At 38.4% G+C, this 17,163-nt stretch overlaps 1 protein-coding gene across 2 annotated transcripts in view; it reads right to left on the minus strand.

Annotated features, from left to right (window-relative positions):
• The window catches only part of RNF43 (ring finger protein 43), a 31,026-nt gene that overhangs the window by 2,447 nt on the left and 11,416 nt on the right, over positions 1–17,163 (minus strand). For both annotated transcript variants that reach the window (XM_072428539.1, XM_072428548.1), the window contains exons 2-8: positions 5,993–6,115; positions 4,883–4,957; positions 4,349–4,480; positions 4,117–4,218; positions 3,593–3,763; positions 3,058–3,160; positions 1,451–2,512 (exon numbers count right to left, since the gene is read on the minus strand). In XM_072428539.1, coding sequence (XP_072284640.1) covers positions 1,451–2,512; positions 3,058–3,160; positions 3,593–3,763; positions 4,117–4,218; positions 4,349–4,480; positions 4,883–4,957; positions 5,993–6,115 — 1,768 coding nt within the window. The remainder of the gene's footprint in view (positions 1–1,450; positions 2,513–3,057; positions 3,161–3,592; positions 3,764–4,116; positions 4,219–4,348; positions 4,481–4,882; positions 4,958–5,992; positions 6,116–17,163) is intronic.

The following is a 17,163-nucleotide window of genomic DNA, read 5'->3' on the forward strand; positions in this document are numbered from 1 at the left end:
TAGTTTATGCTTCAGTTAAAGCTGCCATGTTAGATAAATGGAAGCATCAAAATGACAAAAGTAAGGTTAAATCTATTTATTCACCAGGAAGCAGGGATATCAAAGTGATCCTGTTTAATGGATGGGCTGCAGTCACATAAATATTAGTTTGGCCAGGAAAATTGATGCTTCCCTATGCAGTTGATAAGTGCGCTGTAATTATAGGTTGTCCTGACTTGCTATACTATAACTAGCATGTTTTTTTTAGACAATGCACATACTTGAAGAAAGGAATTTATTGTATATAGATTTCATTTTTAATGTCACTGGAATCAATTTTTTTTCTTTGCACCATTCAGGTTTCTTTAAACTACTGTAAAATTTTCTACAGTTTCAATCTAAAACAAAAAGGCATCTCACTTTCTGAGCTAAGTTTAGTTACATCCCATGACTTACATTTAAATATCCACCTATAAGTCAATTCTTTTTTGTGTTTGACATTAGCACAGAAGCACCGTGGCACATATATGTCTGCCAGTGTTCAGAACATTACAACAAGCTGGTATATGTTTTTGATTAAGTTTGCATTGCTATCCAAAAAAAATATATATATATTGCAGCTTAGCAGAAGAAGTGACTGCATTAAGTATTCTTCAGGCATGTTCACCTGGTGATTCTCCAGATTTTGGTAATTCCCATTACCTGGTAGGTGGGGAGATTAGTAGTTTATAGAAGGATAACCTTTTTTGTTTTTGGTCAAGCTCAAAGAAAATAACCAATACATGTCTGGCGAAAATCAACAAATGTTAGTTATTCTAAGCTTCTTTTCCCAGATTCAGACAAATAAAGAAAACAAATTTGGTTAGAGAATCATGTTTTTTTTCCCTTCCCTTCCCTATTAGTAGTCTTCCTCCTTTTCCTTCCAAACACTATCTGTGTCAAGCAAATATCTGGATATGGACTATGACATTTTTGTTTTCCACCTTCAAATATAAGTAAACTCAGAACAATCAGTAAAGCAAACCGAGGGGGGACACTTAATTTCTACTGTGCACTATTCACTTAAATGCCCCTTGGGATTGTATTGATAGCGGATGGAAAATTATAGACCTACTTGTCCTGCTAGATGAATAATATGTTGGGATAGACAAATACAAAAATATATTTGGTGCAAAATGTTAACATTGACACATCCTGAAAACCATTCCCCCAACCTGAGGGGTTTGGAGGGAGATTTTTATAAGATTGAGGTAGGCTTAGAACTTCTATTGACCATAATGTTATAGCTGTATATGTCTTTCAACAACCATTACCCCCATTTCTCCAGAAATGCCTAATGTGATCACATACAGAACCTGAAGAAATTTTGGTTCTCCTGTACTCTATCCAAAACACAAAATTTATTTTCCCATAGGGAAAAATAACAGGACTTTAAAAAAAAAAAAAACAGGAGTAGATTATACTAACATACCCTGGTCATGATGAGGTGGGTGATACAAGTGCATCATTGCTGTGTTTTCTCTGTGTGTGTTTAGTCTAGTATGGTTATGTTTGCCACCCTCTAACCACGTGGGCGGAGTTCTTTCACAGTGCTGAGCACCTAGGTTGGTGCAGAAATGGCGGGCACTGTAAAGAGGCGGTTGCACTGATCTTTTCTTTCGGTGACTCCTACTTGAAGGTTCAGTCCTGTGGTTCCTTAAGGAGGTTGAGGCTTCAGGTTCATTTGGCTCATTTGTTGGTGAAGGAGACAGTGGAGAGGATTGGCTGTGCCTGAAGGCCTCTTTATTAGTCCTTGGATCAAGGCAATGTTTAGATGATAGAGTTCTGTGTTCTTTGCGTGTTAAAAGAGATTTAGATTCTCCATTATTAGATGTCCTGTGTTCCCTCTGACACCCCAAGTCTGTCCTAGCCTCCCCTCTAGAGGACCTAGGCCTCCTTTTGGCTCTGTGGGGGTGGGACATATTGGGATGGTGGCGTCTGTAGTGGTGATGTCGATGCTGGTGATAGTGTACATGACTGGCATAAGAATTCTGTGTTGGCAAAACAGTGTTAAATCCTGGGAGGTCATTCTGAGGTAGAAGAATAGAGGCAAGTGCTGGAGGGGGCGAATCCCCTGGGTTGCTCTGGGAGCTGTGGCAAGAAGAGGAGGAGGAACCTTGTAGGCAACGTAGACTGACATCTGTACAGTTCTCACTGGAGGACCCATTAAAAGGACCTGAGCTGCTGTCACTGCCTGGGTCATCTGGTAAATATCCACTGGACACCTGAGAGTGAGGGGGAATTACCACTTCCCGGGGACCCTCTGATGTCCTTCGGTGAGGGCGAGGTGCTGCTGCTTCCCAGGGCTGTCCGGTTCCAAGATAATAGGGTGTGCGGGACACAAATATTCTATTATTCATTGGAGGATACACTAGGGAAGTGGTGAGAGGCTGTAATGGATACTGCAATTGAGCAGCACCTGGATAAGGTCTCCAAAACTGTGGCTGTGCAGGAGGACGGGACTGTGCTGGACGTGAAGGGGTGTTCACTTCGGCTGGAATATAACAAAAAAAGAAAAAACACAAATGAGAAATATACTATACTATGTTAAATAAAGCCTTCTATATTATGAAAGTAGATAATATATTGATGGTTTATAATGTGTGGTTATAAAAATGCAGCTGTGTACGTACACTTTATTCTCTAGGACCAATACATGACTACAACAGCGCTGTACAGCTGGTACTTAGGGGCAAATCTGCAGCCACTTCTGCACTCAATTGACCAATGAGCTCAGTACCCGATTAGTCAAAAGTCCCTAAACAGTGAACACGTTGCTTGAAGCACTGATAAAAATCATTTATCAGTGATTGGAATATCAGTCATATGTGATTGATTTTTTTACACAAGGGACAACATGAATAAATTGGGGATCTAAATCTTAATCTATGTAGTAAACAGTGATTTTTATTTTCTGAGAGAGAAAGGGAAGGAAGAGAAAGAGAGAGAAGGAAGGAAAGCAAAAAGGGAAGTACACCACTTTAGTATTTTCAATTACATACACTTAATTTTGGTCATTGACGCTCGAATAACACTTACCTAGAATGTCAAACATACACAGGGGGCAGGTGTGATTCTGCCTCAGCCAAGGGTCAACACACTCCAGGTGATACTCATGACAGCAAGGCAATATCCTCAAGTCCTAACGAGGGGAGGAAAAAAAACAGTTTTAGCCTTCAATGGCTTCAAATTGACTATTTTTATTACACAGTATTTATATAGCGCCATCATATTACGCAGCGCTGTACAAAGTCCATAATCATGTCACTAGGTGTCCCTCAAAGGGTTCACACTCTAATGTCCCTACCATAGTCATATGTTTTTAATAAAGTCCAAGGTCAATTTTGGAGGAAGCCAATTAAATATTGGTGCTCTATTAATTATACAGAGACATTCACAAAGGCATCCATGGAGAACACATAGCAAACTAATGTTGCCTTAAAATGGTCTTTACTTAAAACACACCAATCATGCTGCAGAGGAAACAATTTCTGGCAATCGGTTGTAAAAATGATTACCGACAGAACTGGGACCTTGGTAAATTCCCCCAAGCAAAGCATAATACCCTTTTTACCTGTCCATCTGAGAATTCTTCTAGACATACAGCACACACAGGCACAGAACTGCTGGTACTTGCAGTTTCCCCTCTGCCACCATTCGCATGCCAATTTTTTGACGTTCGATGCTGGTATTTTCTGGTACCAAGTCGGCTTATGGCCAACAAAGTCTGCTGTTGTAAGGAGTCCTGAGAGAACAAAAAAAAATACAATTACTGAATATTCCATACTAATAACGCCATTATTTCATAAAGAACCAATAGGACATTCATGAAAAGCATTCTATAATTTGCAGTTGCACAATTGACACTTCTCAGAGCAAGTAAAGGACACGATTTATATTGATGTTGTGATAGAAATGCTTACCTATTATATATATAGGTTTTAGGTTCTGCAGCTGTATTTCATTGCTAAATACCCACATAGTTAGCTGAAAGGTCAGTGTGACAGTAAAGCAAATGGTGTTTCAGAAGGAGATTAGGGAGTAATGCCATCCTCTATTCCTTTAAATAAAATACTAGGTTTTAAAGATAGGAATTACCTGTGCTGGAGTCTGCTTGCAGCGAAGCCGGATGACAGAGCATAAGACAATTACTGAGACTGTACCAACCACTGTGACCAGAATCCAGATGTCGTGGTCAAGCTGTGAGAAGGGAAACAGGATTTTAAGGTCATACTAACCACATGATAGAGTTTCTGGGCAAACAAATTCTCGTTCCAATCAATCCTCTGGCTCCCACCAACCCCCTGTATAATTGCAAACCCTGCCTCACCCACTTGGGCTGCTCCAGAACCTCAATTATCACCCGAGCCTCTGTGTTGTTGTGCACAAGGTTCATCAACCGTTCGGCATCGTGGCCCTGTAATAGTACCACAGGTTGACTCAATCCGGCTGGCTGTTGTAGCTAAAAGTAAAACAAAGAGGGTGATATTTCTAAACATCCACTGTGAAAAACATAGGGTGTGTGTTAACATTCCAGTAGTTTCTCTTAACCCAATAGGGGTGAATTGACTAAAGCATAAGGTATGTAGCATTTTCATTACTGCACAATATTTATTCATTTCAACAACTCTGAAAGGTCTTTGCAGTTCACTTTAGACTATTTCTGACTAGCTATACCCTAAGTGCTTGTTAAATAATGGTTGGGTTATCACAAAACAAACTGGCCTTGGGAAACAAAAAAAAATTGAATTTAGTAAGTGCTAAAAGTATGAATTGTCCTTATGATGAGACCTTCTTGGACATTAAGGCTTTGTGTAATGTTGTACATTGGTATAGTAAAAGGTGATGGGTAAAGTTAGATTACCTGTTTTGCAGCTCCCTCATCATCAGTAATATCAAACAGTATAGCGCGAGATCCTCTCTCCCCTGCAAGGCGGACCTGAAACAAAAGACACAAAATTACTGCAGAGTAGATACTACAGAAGACTGAAAAGAACTGAGGATAAAAGAACATCAGAAAAAAAAAAGAGAGAGAAAAGAAAAAGATGGAAAGTTTGGTAAGGGTGCTAAAATCTGCAGCTTTTAATCTTCTCAGATGTCTAGGTTATTATGCATTATGATTTATATACACACTATCAAAATTTACTTTTTGACACAATATTGATTACAAGAGTGACAACAAAAAGTCACCAATTACCGCATGAAAATTGGGCAAAATTCAAAACATGTAAATGATTTCTCAGGTGAAGATGTCCAACTTGCACATATGTACGTGGCATACATTACATTTTAGTACACAGACGACATGGGGAAAAAAAGATTGCTTTTACTGCCATTTGCCCATTGCATTCCAGTGCTTCAGGTGCAAGGTCAGAGGTCAGCAGTTGGCCCTTTGATCAAAAAGCAAGAAAGAAAAAGCACCCAGAGACAAAATAAATATCTCTGTACGCCAGCACTGGTTAGCTGGATACAACAATTCATCATGATGATGTTACAAGCTTTCAGCCTCTGAAATACTGAAGTAGCTGCATTTCTCCTTAGACCTGTGGGTAAACATTAGGGAATATTTCATTTTTACTATACGTATCTAATTATTATTATTATTACTACTACAACACAGTATTTAAATAGCGCTGACATATAACGCAGCGCTGTACAAAGTTCACAGTCATGTCACTAGCTGTCCCTCAAAGTGTTAACAATGTAATGTCCCTACCATAGTCATATGTCTAACAGGATTCAAGACTAATTTTATGGGGAAGCCAAATAACCTAACTGCATGGTTTTGGAATGTGGGAGGAAACCCATACACACATGGGTATAACATGCAAACTCCATGCAGATAGTGTCCAGCGCTGCAAAGACCACAGTACTAATCTCTGACCCACTGTGCTGCCCGCAACCACATCTGAATGAAGAAATCAATAAAATTATAGTGCTATTCAGTACAGATTTGTGAAAGGTAGTAAGTTACCTTGCTTGCCAGAGGTAAACAGGGCTGAGGAGAACGCTCTGGGCTCTCCAGTTTGACAATTGAGACAAATCCGATTTTCGGTGGATCGTCCTCGCTGGTGTTGCACAGGGACAGAGGGTGAAACTGCACAAAGAAAGAAAGACATGTTAAAGGTGAAGCAGATTCATTTACTTTAAAGTGATCTGGCAATGGACATTCATTTGTTTACACGCTAACAAAAAAGGAATTTCGTGTTCACACCTGTGTTTTGTAGAATATGTCCATACCGGACCTTGATAAATACTTTATGGGGAACAATGCATCACTCTGCCTCTCACATTAAGCCCGGATTTATTAAAGCTCTCCAAGGCTGGACAAGAGACATTTCCATCAGTGAAGCTGGGTGATTCAGCAAACCTGGAATGGATCCGGTCCACAATTGAAAAAATTTGCTAACAAAAAGTTTAAGGTTTTAAGGAAATTCATTCCAGGTTTGCTGGGTCACCCAGCTTCACTGATAGAGTATATCCTCTCCAGCCTTGGAGAGCTTTAATAAATCAGGGGCATTGTGTCTGAAAGCAGGAAGATCAGTCAATGCATTGGAAACATTGCATGCTTTGTGTGTGTCCAATGTTCTTGTCCATTCAAATGCATTGGTGGCCTTAAAACACCACATTGTAATGAGTTACATATGACAATTATCCATTAGCTTAGTCACTGCTGGGAGGGGAACCAGAGTCAAATGAGCTGCAGGGAAACCCAACCCAATGCTTCCTCTGTAAATATAAAGGTGCTAGTTTTTAAGCTAATTTTCAGTCTTCTGAAATATGCAAATGCTTAAAAAGTCCCTAGACTGGTCAAATATTTAGTATGAGACGCTACTGTTAGAATAAGCAATATTACAGTGTGCAGAAAATAAAAGTAATAGGCAAAAATGATAATTTACTGTTTTATTTAAAGTGTACATATTTTGGGTTATAAAAAAAATTATTTTGACATGACCTGCACATTCATGCTTGCTTGCTGCTTTATATTTTACTAATTCTCTTATGTAATACAGACACGCTGAATGACTATGAAATAAATTACTATTACTAATTAAAAATCACAATATACATTTAGGCCTTGTCCCCAGTATGTGCAGTGCAGAGCAGTTTACATAGGGTGCTAAAGACAAGGACATCAGACACGCCATAGAGAGCAATGTCTGATATTCACACGTATGTGTTGTGCTAGCTCCGTATCTCTGTGTGCTGCCCCATTCAGTGCAACATCACACTTTCTTACAGTGGGAACAAGGCCTTACCCAACTATATTGTAGTACACAAGTATATGTGGCGATCTGCCCGAACCCGAACATGCAAACGAGCCCCCCTGGCAAACCCGGCAATAAACATCAATAGTTGATGCCAAATTAATCATGGCTTTTTTTATTGAGGTGAAGGATAAAAGTTCATCTAAAGTGGATCTAAATCTAGGAATGCCAACACTTCTATGTCGGCAAACAATATGGTGTCTGAAGATAGGACAGATTATAAAGTACCCATCTCAGGTACAGCATGCAGGCAAACAAGATTAGTAATGTCCCTCCACACCCTCATGTATGGAAGTGCGGTCTTGTGCTCTGGATTATCCATACAGAGGGTTTTTTTTTTTGTTTTGTTTTTTTTAGGACACACTTATAAAAATTAAAAGTCATGCGACCCTTTATTTATGATTCTGCCTTTGCATGTGATGGTCATACGTCTCTTTACATTATCTGGTATGACCCATCACTGTAAATAAACTTTAAGTGTTCAAAATAATCCCAACTTCTACCACAATCACTTTATCAACTTTGATAAAAGATCCAAGATTTGCAGAGGTTTACAAAGATAGCAGAAAACCCTTTGACATGAGTCTGGTGCCAGCCTGATAAAAACTCTGTTACAACAATAATAAAGCAGTATTTGTTGACAGAAGAAAAAGCACTGTCCTGCAATGTCTGCATAAAACTGAACACAAGAGAAGGAGCTATTAATAAGAATAGTTGTGCCAAAAAAAGATGAGCAAGAAGAGAACAGCCCAATAACTGGATATCTGTCTCATTAGAATTGTTCATCACTTCCCTCGCCTATCTGAAAATGTGTGAATCTGTCCAGCTCACCTTGTGGCAGCAACACCCATCACTATTCTCAGTATTTCTACTGTAGTTAAAAGCTTCAAGCTTGTTGCTTTTTTTTTTTTTTTTTTAAGTGTAAAATTAAGGAAACTCAGTACACAGATTCAGTTTTTTCCTGTCAGCAAGCTCCCAGTGTTAGCCTGACAGCACAGGGTTTAATAACAAAGCCTGCAATTTCCTAATGCTGACCTTCTACAAATCTAATGGTTGCTGGGCACAGGATACAGAAGGCATTAGAAGCAGTGCTTCTGCCTCCACACCCAAAAGTGAGTACATTGATCATTTAAAACATGTTTTTGTGTTGTAGTTTACAGTCATTCAACTGTATTAAAAAAAGAAAGGGGGGGGGGCTCTTTCTCCCATTTTTTTTTCTAGACAAATTAAATGCATATAAAAATGTATGGAACCATTCCTGATGAAGCAAGTCTTGCATGTGAATTGTGTTGTGTTCTAATATTGAGACATCGCTACAAGGAAAGATATGATCCTTATTATTATTGTATTAATATGCTTGACTATAAAAGGTTTTGTAAGTTTAGTTTGACGCCAAAAAAAAGTTCCAGTTTTCTTTAGTGTATATTTGTTCCTAACGCTGATCCTCTACAAATCTAAGAGCGGCTTTGCAGAGAATTACATGAAAAATAAAGACAGACCCAGGTTTATCAGCAATGTTTAGGAATACACAAAGATTTGTAACTCCAATAATTGGTCTGTTTATACCTGCCTACAATGCTAAAGAAACATAAAATGATGGAATAATACATCAGAGATTCTGAATAGTTCTTGTAATATTGGAACATGTCCTGAAAATGTACACATTTCTGGCAGAGAATGGTAGAAACTCATTCCAACTTCTTTGGACTTAAATTTTATGTTACAAATACAGGAAACAATTATTTTAAATTAAAAATCGGTGATGTATTCTCTGGACTACCTGAAGTCACCCTTAGGGGTTTTTTAACTTTATCTTGCGAGAAAAGTGCAGTCTACAACAAGACTGGGCTGAATTCCTCCTGTCTGACACACAAGATCTATTGCTAGGACTTTTCTGTCAGTGCAAAGACATTTCTGTAAGGCTTTCACCCAAACTGCAGCCAGAACCTCCTGCGCCTGGCTTATGGAAAAAGCTGCTATTACAATTTATGCACAAAGTCACAAAAGCAGTGAGAGATGTGTATACTTGAGCAGATTTGTATAATTATTCAGATTTGATAGGGACCAACAAAGGTGTAAAATGCACTTATTTGTGCAACACTTAAAGGGGAACTGAACTCCTCAATACAACCTTGCCTCAAATCAATGGGCACCCTGTATACGGTCAAAGAATAGTTTCCAAGTTCTGTAAACTTTACCATTCCCAATTTTCTGCCGCTGACCCAAAGTTGCAGTCCAGTCATTGCAGCGTTGCAAAGCCTGGCCAGCATCGGGAGGCTTTCCTTTGGTTCACTGTTTGCCATGGAGCTCATTTATAATGTTAACTAAAAGTGAGACCAAAGAGGCTTGGCCGGGCCAGGAGTGGTTGGTACTAGTCGGCAGTATTATTCCAAAATGGAGCTGGCTTCCAATTGAAGAGGGGGCTGCATGGACTTGAAAAAGAACCAAACTAAATTAACAGACAAATTGGGAAATACCGATTTGTAAAATCTGTTAAACCACAAAAAAATACTACATTTTATGAAATTCCTGACATTTAACCCCTTTTAAAAGTATAACTCCATATGTACCTATATTTATATCAATATAAAATCTTGTGAACATTAAAAATGATTGAGGCAGAAATGGTAAACTCCAAATCCCTCAATTCTTAGAAGTAATGTTTAATATGCAAACAAATACTGGTTATTCACCCTGATTATGTACTTCAGGCTCCAACCACTCCCTTTTAATACTCTTAACAGACATCAAGCTCAGTGTGCTGATGAAAATGTCTTGCATTACAACCTGCTTATGAATTTTAAATGGTTCAGGGCAGGTTAACAAGTTTTAACAGAAAATGAAACAGACATAGAACACTGTGGTAAATTTTTGGTGAAGCTGTAAATTTAATCAGATTTAGGCTGTAGACCGTGGAAAAAAGCAAGTGACGGGTTTATCAAGAAGATAAAAGATATGTTGTGTTCCAATGCACTTCAAGACAGGTGCAATGGAATGCTATTAGAAATGAATGGCCATACGTTGCGATCTCTTAGATTGTAAGCTCTTCAGGGCAGGGTCCTCTCCTCCTCCTGTGTTACTGTATCTGTAATTTGCAACCCCTATTTAATGTACAGCACTGCATAAAATGTTGGCGCTATAAAAAAAACTGTTTAATAATAAAAATATTAATACCCTAATATACTTACAGGTCTCTAGTACAATACCAAAAAAACATGGGAGAACAAGCTTGTAAAAATTTTGAAAGTCACAAAGAATACTTCTAGCTAAGCACTTATAAGAACTCAAAGTGTGCACATAATGAAAATGCACAATACTGTCCATGTTGGCCACTCTTCTTCCTGATGCATAGGTCAAGAAAAATAAAAACAAAGCTCTGTGTTTTACTATTTCCTAAACATTCCATAAAGTACAGAAGATAATGGGTAATGTGCCCAGAATTTTTTGTGCTTGGCATGGCAATATAGTGTACAATTGTTATTCATTTTCTGAATCGTATATTGTCAGTCCTGCCTACCTCATTTTTGTTAGATCACACAGAACTCAGACCTCATCTCACCTCTCCACATTTCCATAACCTTCTAATGCACTGCAAGTTATCAGCTAATAATATTTCTGGTAAAATCAATAGCTATATTTTGAAAAAATAAACAGCCATAAAAAAAGAAGCAAATATTATTGATCCTTGACATATGCATATATATATATATTTTATACATATATAGTTGTAGGCCAAATGCCAGGAAGTACACAAAGCATTTTTTGGCTATTTTAGGGATCTCATTTTAAAATAATAGGCGTGGATTTGTAGTGTAATAAGTGTGACCATCATCATGTTCACTGACAACGCACCTTTCATGGCACATAATGCTAAAAGTAAACTTTTACTTCCTGTAGGTGACCATTTCAGATGGTTTGTGGATCTAAACTTGTTCTGTTCTATGGGTTGATAAATGGAAGCAGGGACAGCAAATAAAATACCCATAGCATTGCTTGTTATTGATCCATCAAAGTGAATCACCAACAACCTTCCCAAGGACATTAGGGGGGCACCTTTACATACACACTAAATCCATTATTATTGCATCAGCTTTTTCCTGTTTTAAACCAAAACTAAGCAGAAATGTCAAACACTGACTTTTCCTTTTACCGGCATGTAGTAGCTGTGAGCATTCTACACAGAGCAATGACTTTTTTTCTTTTTTTACAGAGAAGGTTGTTGCCATTACTGAAATTGCATTGAGGTTATACTAGGTGTCCACATCAAAGACTCAAAGTGCTTAGTGGAATTCTTAAAGTACAAAGCAATCCTAAGATACACAAATATACTAAAAAGGACACAAACATAACACTAAAAAAAAAGACAGGTGAAGTGGGTGAAAGGAATAAGGAGAGCAGAATGCAGAGATTTTCAGCTCTGGCTGCAGTGACCTGCCTCACTTCTTTCCATCTTGTATTAACTGTCGGCCTCTTTAGTGCTGTTTGAACTCTTTGCAGAGCAGAGTTAACGATTGCAGGCAGTGTGTGTCTTGGCTGCAAGCCCAAATTCTTACACACCCGTGGCACATTCTCACAGAAGCCAACATGCTGATAAAAGGAGAGAGCATGGGCAGCCGCACAAAAGCAGCAAAGGGAGGATTCCTTCACTCTGAGCTTTTACTAAACTTGCCATTTAGTATTTTACTCTCTTCTCTAGACCCCGAGTTATGGGAACCAGCAAACTTTTGCAAGACAAGAGAACAGAACTGACATTGGTTTGCTTGAAAATAAACATTAATGCTACCAGTAAAACTGAATATTAGCACACAAACTTTTCTATAAATTTCCCTTCACTGTTAGCACTGAAAGAAACGGAAATGTATTATAATGAGAAATCTTAAAATCATAGCAGGAAGATACAGAATCCCCAACATCCTAATGGGGTGACTGTAGTACAAGGGGTGGGGGTGAGTAAACAAATTAACATCCTGTGACACTGGGGGCACGAATAATTCTTGCTCCCTTTTCTGCTCTCTTAGCAACAGAAAAGGATGAAAGGAGTATGTGACTTTTCTAGGTGGGGGAGCTGACTTGAAGGGAAGGCACTGACTGGAGTGAATAAACTAGGTGAAAACCTCTTCACTAATATGATTAAACAGTATTTATATGGTGCCAACATATTACACAGCGCTGTACATTAAATAGGGCCCTTACCACGATGCCACCACAGCTCAATGGCTAAATTAGGTTACAAAAATTCATTATTTAGTTCGATAATGTATACTTTTTCACCGTTACAAATGCAAAAAGGGTCATCAAACAGGGGAACTCACTGCATCCTAAAGATCACCCCATTATTTACAAAAATGTTTGATCGAAAAACACGACACAAAACAATTCATAAAATGCAATAGTTATATTCCAATTACACTAACAACTACATTTTCCCAGCTTCCTGGTTACCTTTTCATCCTTTTATTGGCTCCCATAATATGATTTTATTGAATTGTAAGGTCATATTTATTTGTCTTGCTATATATTAAAACTTCAAACCAACTGAATGCCACCAAATAAATAAATACAGATATTTGTGGAGGAGCCAAGTCAGAAAGTTCTTCACAGGTAAAAGGTGATCTGGAAGTGTCTGCTCAGGTCCGCAAATATAAACATTTATACTGTAATTGTTCTAAAAGCTTCTTCTGAGCGTCGTGTTATATGTATTGTTCAGCCATTACTGAGGGTTATGCAGTCTAGCATTAATGAGCTTTACTTTAGAAAATGTTCGTTCCCTGGCTAATATGCTGATGATTTAGGGTCAATGCCTGATGTGCTGATCAGAAACAAAAATGTCAAACATATGGAATTCTGACACTCACGCCATGATTTTTCTGGGTCAGTGACTCAAAAGGAATGAAAGCAGACAGACAGGTAATCTGAATTTTCAGTGGCAGCTCCCAATCCCCCCGGACAGGCATACTAACCTGTATGATCACTAAGTTGACACAGTGTCCTCAGAAAAGGCACTTTCAGTTATTTTTAGGTCACTCCCCACAGTGCACCAGGGGAGTAAAAATATTCCATAGTCTGCAGACCTGGTATATTATATTCTTGCCCACCTACTCCTGCCTGTGATTCTCTAATGGCCGGCAGTAACACGAGTGGTTAACAGTAAAGTGTGAGAGGATGCAGGAAGTGATCAGAGATCCATTTGGTTATGGAAATCTGTACTACACTTAATCAATGGGCTGCCACTGCGTAACATTATTTTATTAAATGCCAACTGCCTGGCTGTCAATTAAATTTAGTGGAATGAATATTTCACAGGTCACTGATCTGGAGCTGCAAATAATTGATTCTAGTGGCAAGGGATACAGCATGGGCCAAGACACCTTCACATTGGAGGAGACATTGTGCAGGAACCTGTCACTTTGGAGCTGGGAAAGGCCACCCTAAAAAACTTCCCTCTGCTGTTTACAGAGATGAAGGAAATATGTGTTACAACAATGTATCTGTCCCCATTGTGGGAGCTTAGCGGCACTCTTTGCTATATCGCTTTAGGTCCTTGCTATTGTGTAATGCATTCATTATTTAACCAGTATTGGCCCTTACTGTTAGAAATATTGAGCAGACACAAATAGAAAAAAAAACAAAATATTTTAATAGGTATAAAAAGATTCTTCTTTTATTTACATCCCAGACCCAACATCCCATACAAATAGTACCCTCAGTGGGGCTTAAGTCTAGGATCCTACAAGGTCACCAGAAAGTCATGTGCTTTCACACTGCACTGCCAACTATTTCAAACTGCATTTTCAACACACCTGCAAATGTTGTAGTTTGTGGCTACACGTGGTACAGCATCAAAGAGAAAATAAGTGACCCAGTGTGCACATGTATTAAGGCACCAAAAAGATCTCAATTTTGCTCTAAATTTTATTAACATTATTTTCCTCTAGGTAATACAGAAAATTGTATAACTAAAAGCTAAAATTTAAAAAGAATAGGTTTTAAAAATAACAGGGAAACAAAGCATTAGTTTGGAAGGGGTCATTCACCTTTACTTCCAAAATTTCAGTGTACTTACAGCTTGCCAGCTATGAGCTGTTGGAACAGACTTCAAAATTAGTTTCCATGCTCCGAGGAACAAGACAGGAAACTTCTCAACGCATATTTCCACCAACCGTCCCAACATTCTTATTTTGTGCGGTAATTTTCACAAATTCTCAAAGATATTCTAGAGAATTACACTCAGGGAGCATTGCTTTTTTAGGTGTAGTAAGCGATTGCTTTTAACCAGTTTCGTAAGATAGGTAGCATGCATGACAAAAATTGCAAAATCAGTTCCAGTGAGACTCCCAAAGGTTGGAACTTTGCCAGCCACTTGGCCACCAGTACCATAGTGTAGTTTTCTAAAGAGCAAGTGGGATGCTACGTGTAGTGTCTTACCTGTGTGCATGGGTCAGGGAAGTTGTAAAGTGGTAACTTCTAAGCTAAACTAGCCCCAAGTGAATACAAAAAATTTCAACGCTGATGCCACAAAGTTTTGTTTAACAATGATTGATAATTAACAAGGCTTTTAATGCAGACAAGCTTACCTTTTAAGTAGAAATTTGCATGTAAAGTCAACTCTATATCCCTACGTCTATGTCTAGTGATTGCTTTCACATGCAGTTTTCATGCAAGGCAACCATCTAATCACACAGGTTAGTGACAAATTAACTTAAATTCATTTTTGCAAAGAATTACAATCGTGTTACCATAACTAGTGACAATAATTGTGCAAAGTCTCCAACAAGACAGGTTTTATGCCTTCAGGGTCATCATAGCAGTCAGAAAATACATTTATAGAAAGAAAAAATGGCAAGAACAGCATCCATGTTTGGATTATAAGAAATCTCCTATACCACCTCAGCTGCATTTTTACACTGCATAGAAATTTTGCGTTAGGGTCCATATTGCATTATTTTAAGAATGCTTTTAGTGTGCGCAACTATTGGGTAAACAACTAGAAATTTGGCTTTCCCTAAAGGAAAAAAAAGAAGCTGCCATTGATGACTTTCCAACAACTGGAAATGTTCTCTAAACTCCCTGGCTTTTAGGGTGACCCTTAGCCTTTATGCCATGGTACTAAGTGCATTGCATGGCTATAGAAAATGTGCCAAAACACCCAAAAATGTAGTTTCTAATATTGGTGAACCACAAAGTGTGCGGATCAGAAAATGCACAGTAAAGTCAGAGCTGATCTGTATACTTGTTCTTAGTTATCAAAGTACTGAAATAGGAGATCAAACATGACAGCCACGCAAGTAGCATTTAAAAGAAAGTAAAGCAATGGCAGCCTCCAGGTGTCTCTCAGGAATGTTTTTGTCTAAGAACGAATCCTAACAAAAGCAACCATTATCTATCAACATGTGAAGAGTCCCTATATTTTTTGGTCAATTGATTATATTTCTTGTGATTCTGAATGCACAAAAAAACTGTAAAAAAAAGAAAATGACAAAGTATCTTTGCAAAACAAGCCAAGCAGAACAATTGTAGCTGCATGGACATATGCGAATTTTTCAGTGCTTAACATATAAATACACCAAGAATTCCACTGTGGTTGCATATCCTGACATGCCTTCCCACATGTCTTCATGGAACTGGCTCCTAAAGCACAGCTCCTCAGCATTTCTTCACCTTGGAATACATTTCAATGAACAAAGCTCTGCAGGTCTCTGCTGAGAAGTAAGGAATTATCTGAAGACTCCCTCGCTTCCCCCAACCTACACGTTCTCTTTTATCATTCCTGCCAGCAGCTGCACGTAGCACGGTTATAAAACTATTTCATTCGTTTCTCTTGTAATAAAGAAAAGTTCTTCCCAGGGCGTGTTTTGAAGGCAAAAAAAGCGGTTCCTCTGAAGTATATTATGCTTTTATTATAAGAGAAGTATGATAATGCAGAGAAAGGTCATGTACTGCCGCCTTGCTGCTCCTAAGTGCTGCTATATAATAAGTTTTTTATGCTGAGAGGTAGGTAAGAGAGAAATTTGAAAGACTTAGTTAGGAGCTGACTTATTTAGAAGCATAAAACTGATGAATTGTTGCAAATTTTCCTCAGTCTTTTATCCTGAGGCAAGCCTTGTCTTCAAGGAGATCTGAAAATATATTCAAGAGCAGCAATTGTACCACATGAAAACAAATATGAACTTGAAAGGAAGTCTTACTGTCGGGTTTTCTAGGTTTTTTTCCATAGTCCCTGACAGTTTATCTTCCTCTATAGCCACCTTTTCTCACCCTATTTGTCCTGGAAGATTCATTGAGATATTTTTTTAGCTCTCTATAAGCTACCGCTAAAGGTTACAATATCTACAGCTCAGGGTACAATAACAAGATAAGCAAAGAACCTGTTACATAAAAGAACAACTGATAGAGTATACCTAAAGCAGTTGAAAAACAGAATGAACAGTTTTAAACTACTTCTGACCTATATGTTTTAATATTATTAATAAAAAAATAATAATGTTTAAAAGAAAGAAGTCTGTGAAAACTGTGGTGCTGCTTACAGAAATGGTCAGTGGAGAAAAAGCCCTTTAAAAGTGTTGGTCTGCAGAAAAGTGGCTTCATACACATTGGTGGACAGTAGTAGTAGTCAATATAACTACTACTACCAAGTCTCAGGATGCCCCCTGGATTTCCATTCAGGATTGTTTCCTCCTTATCATGCATTCCACCCACAAACATTAACCCAATGGGCCTGATTTAGGAGAACGCTCACTCAACAGAGTATGACGTCAATTCAATTTTTCATGGGTTTTGCATTTTGCCCTTTTCACCACTGCAGTTTTCTCCCCAGCCCCTTTTAGCTGGGCGCACCACCCGACAATTTTCAGCAACCACCCGGCTGTTTTTGGGTGGT

This window comes from Pyxicephalus adspersus, chromosome 1, assembly GCF_032062135.1.
Source record: "Pyxicephalus adspersus chromosome 1, UCB_Pads_2.0, whole genome shotgun sequence".
Taxonomy (NCBI): Eukaryota; Metazoa; Chordata; class Amphibia; order Anura; family Pyxicephalidae; genus Pyxicephalus; species Pyxicephalus adspersus.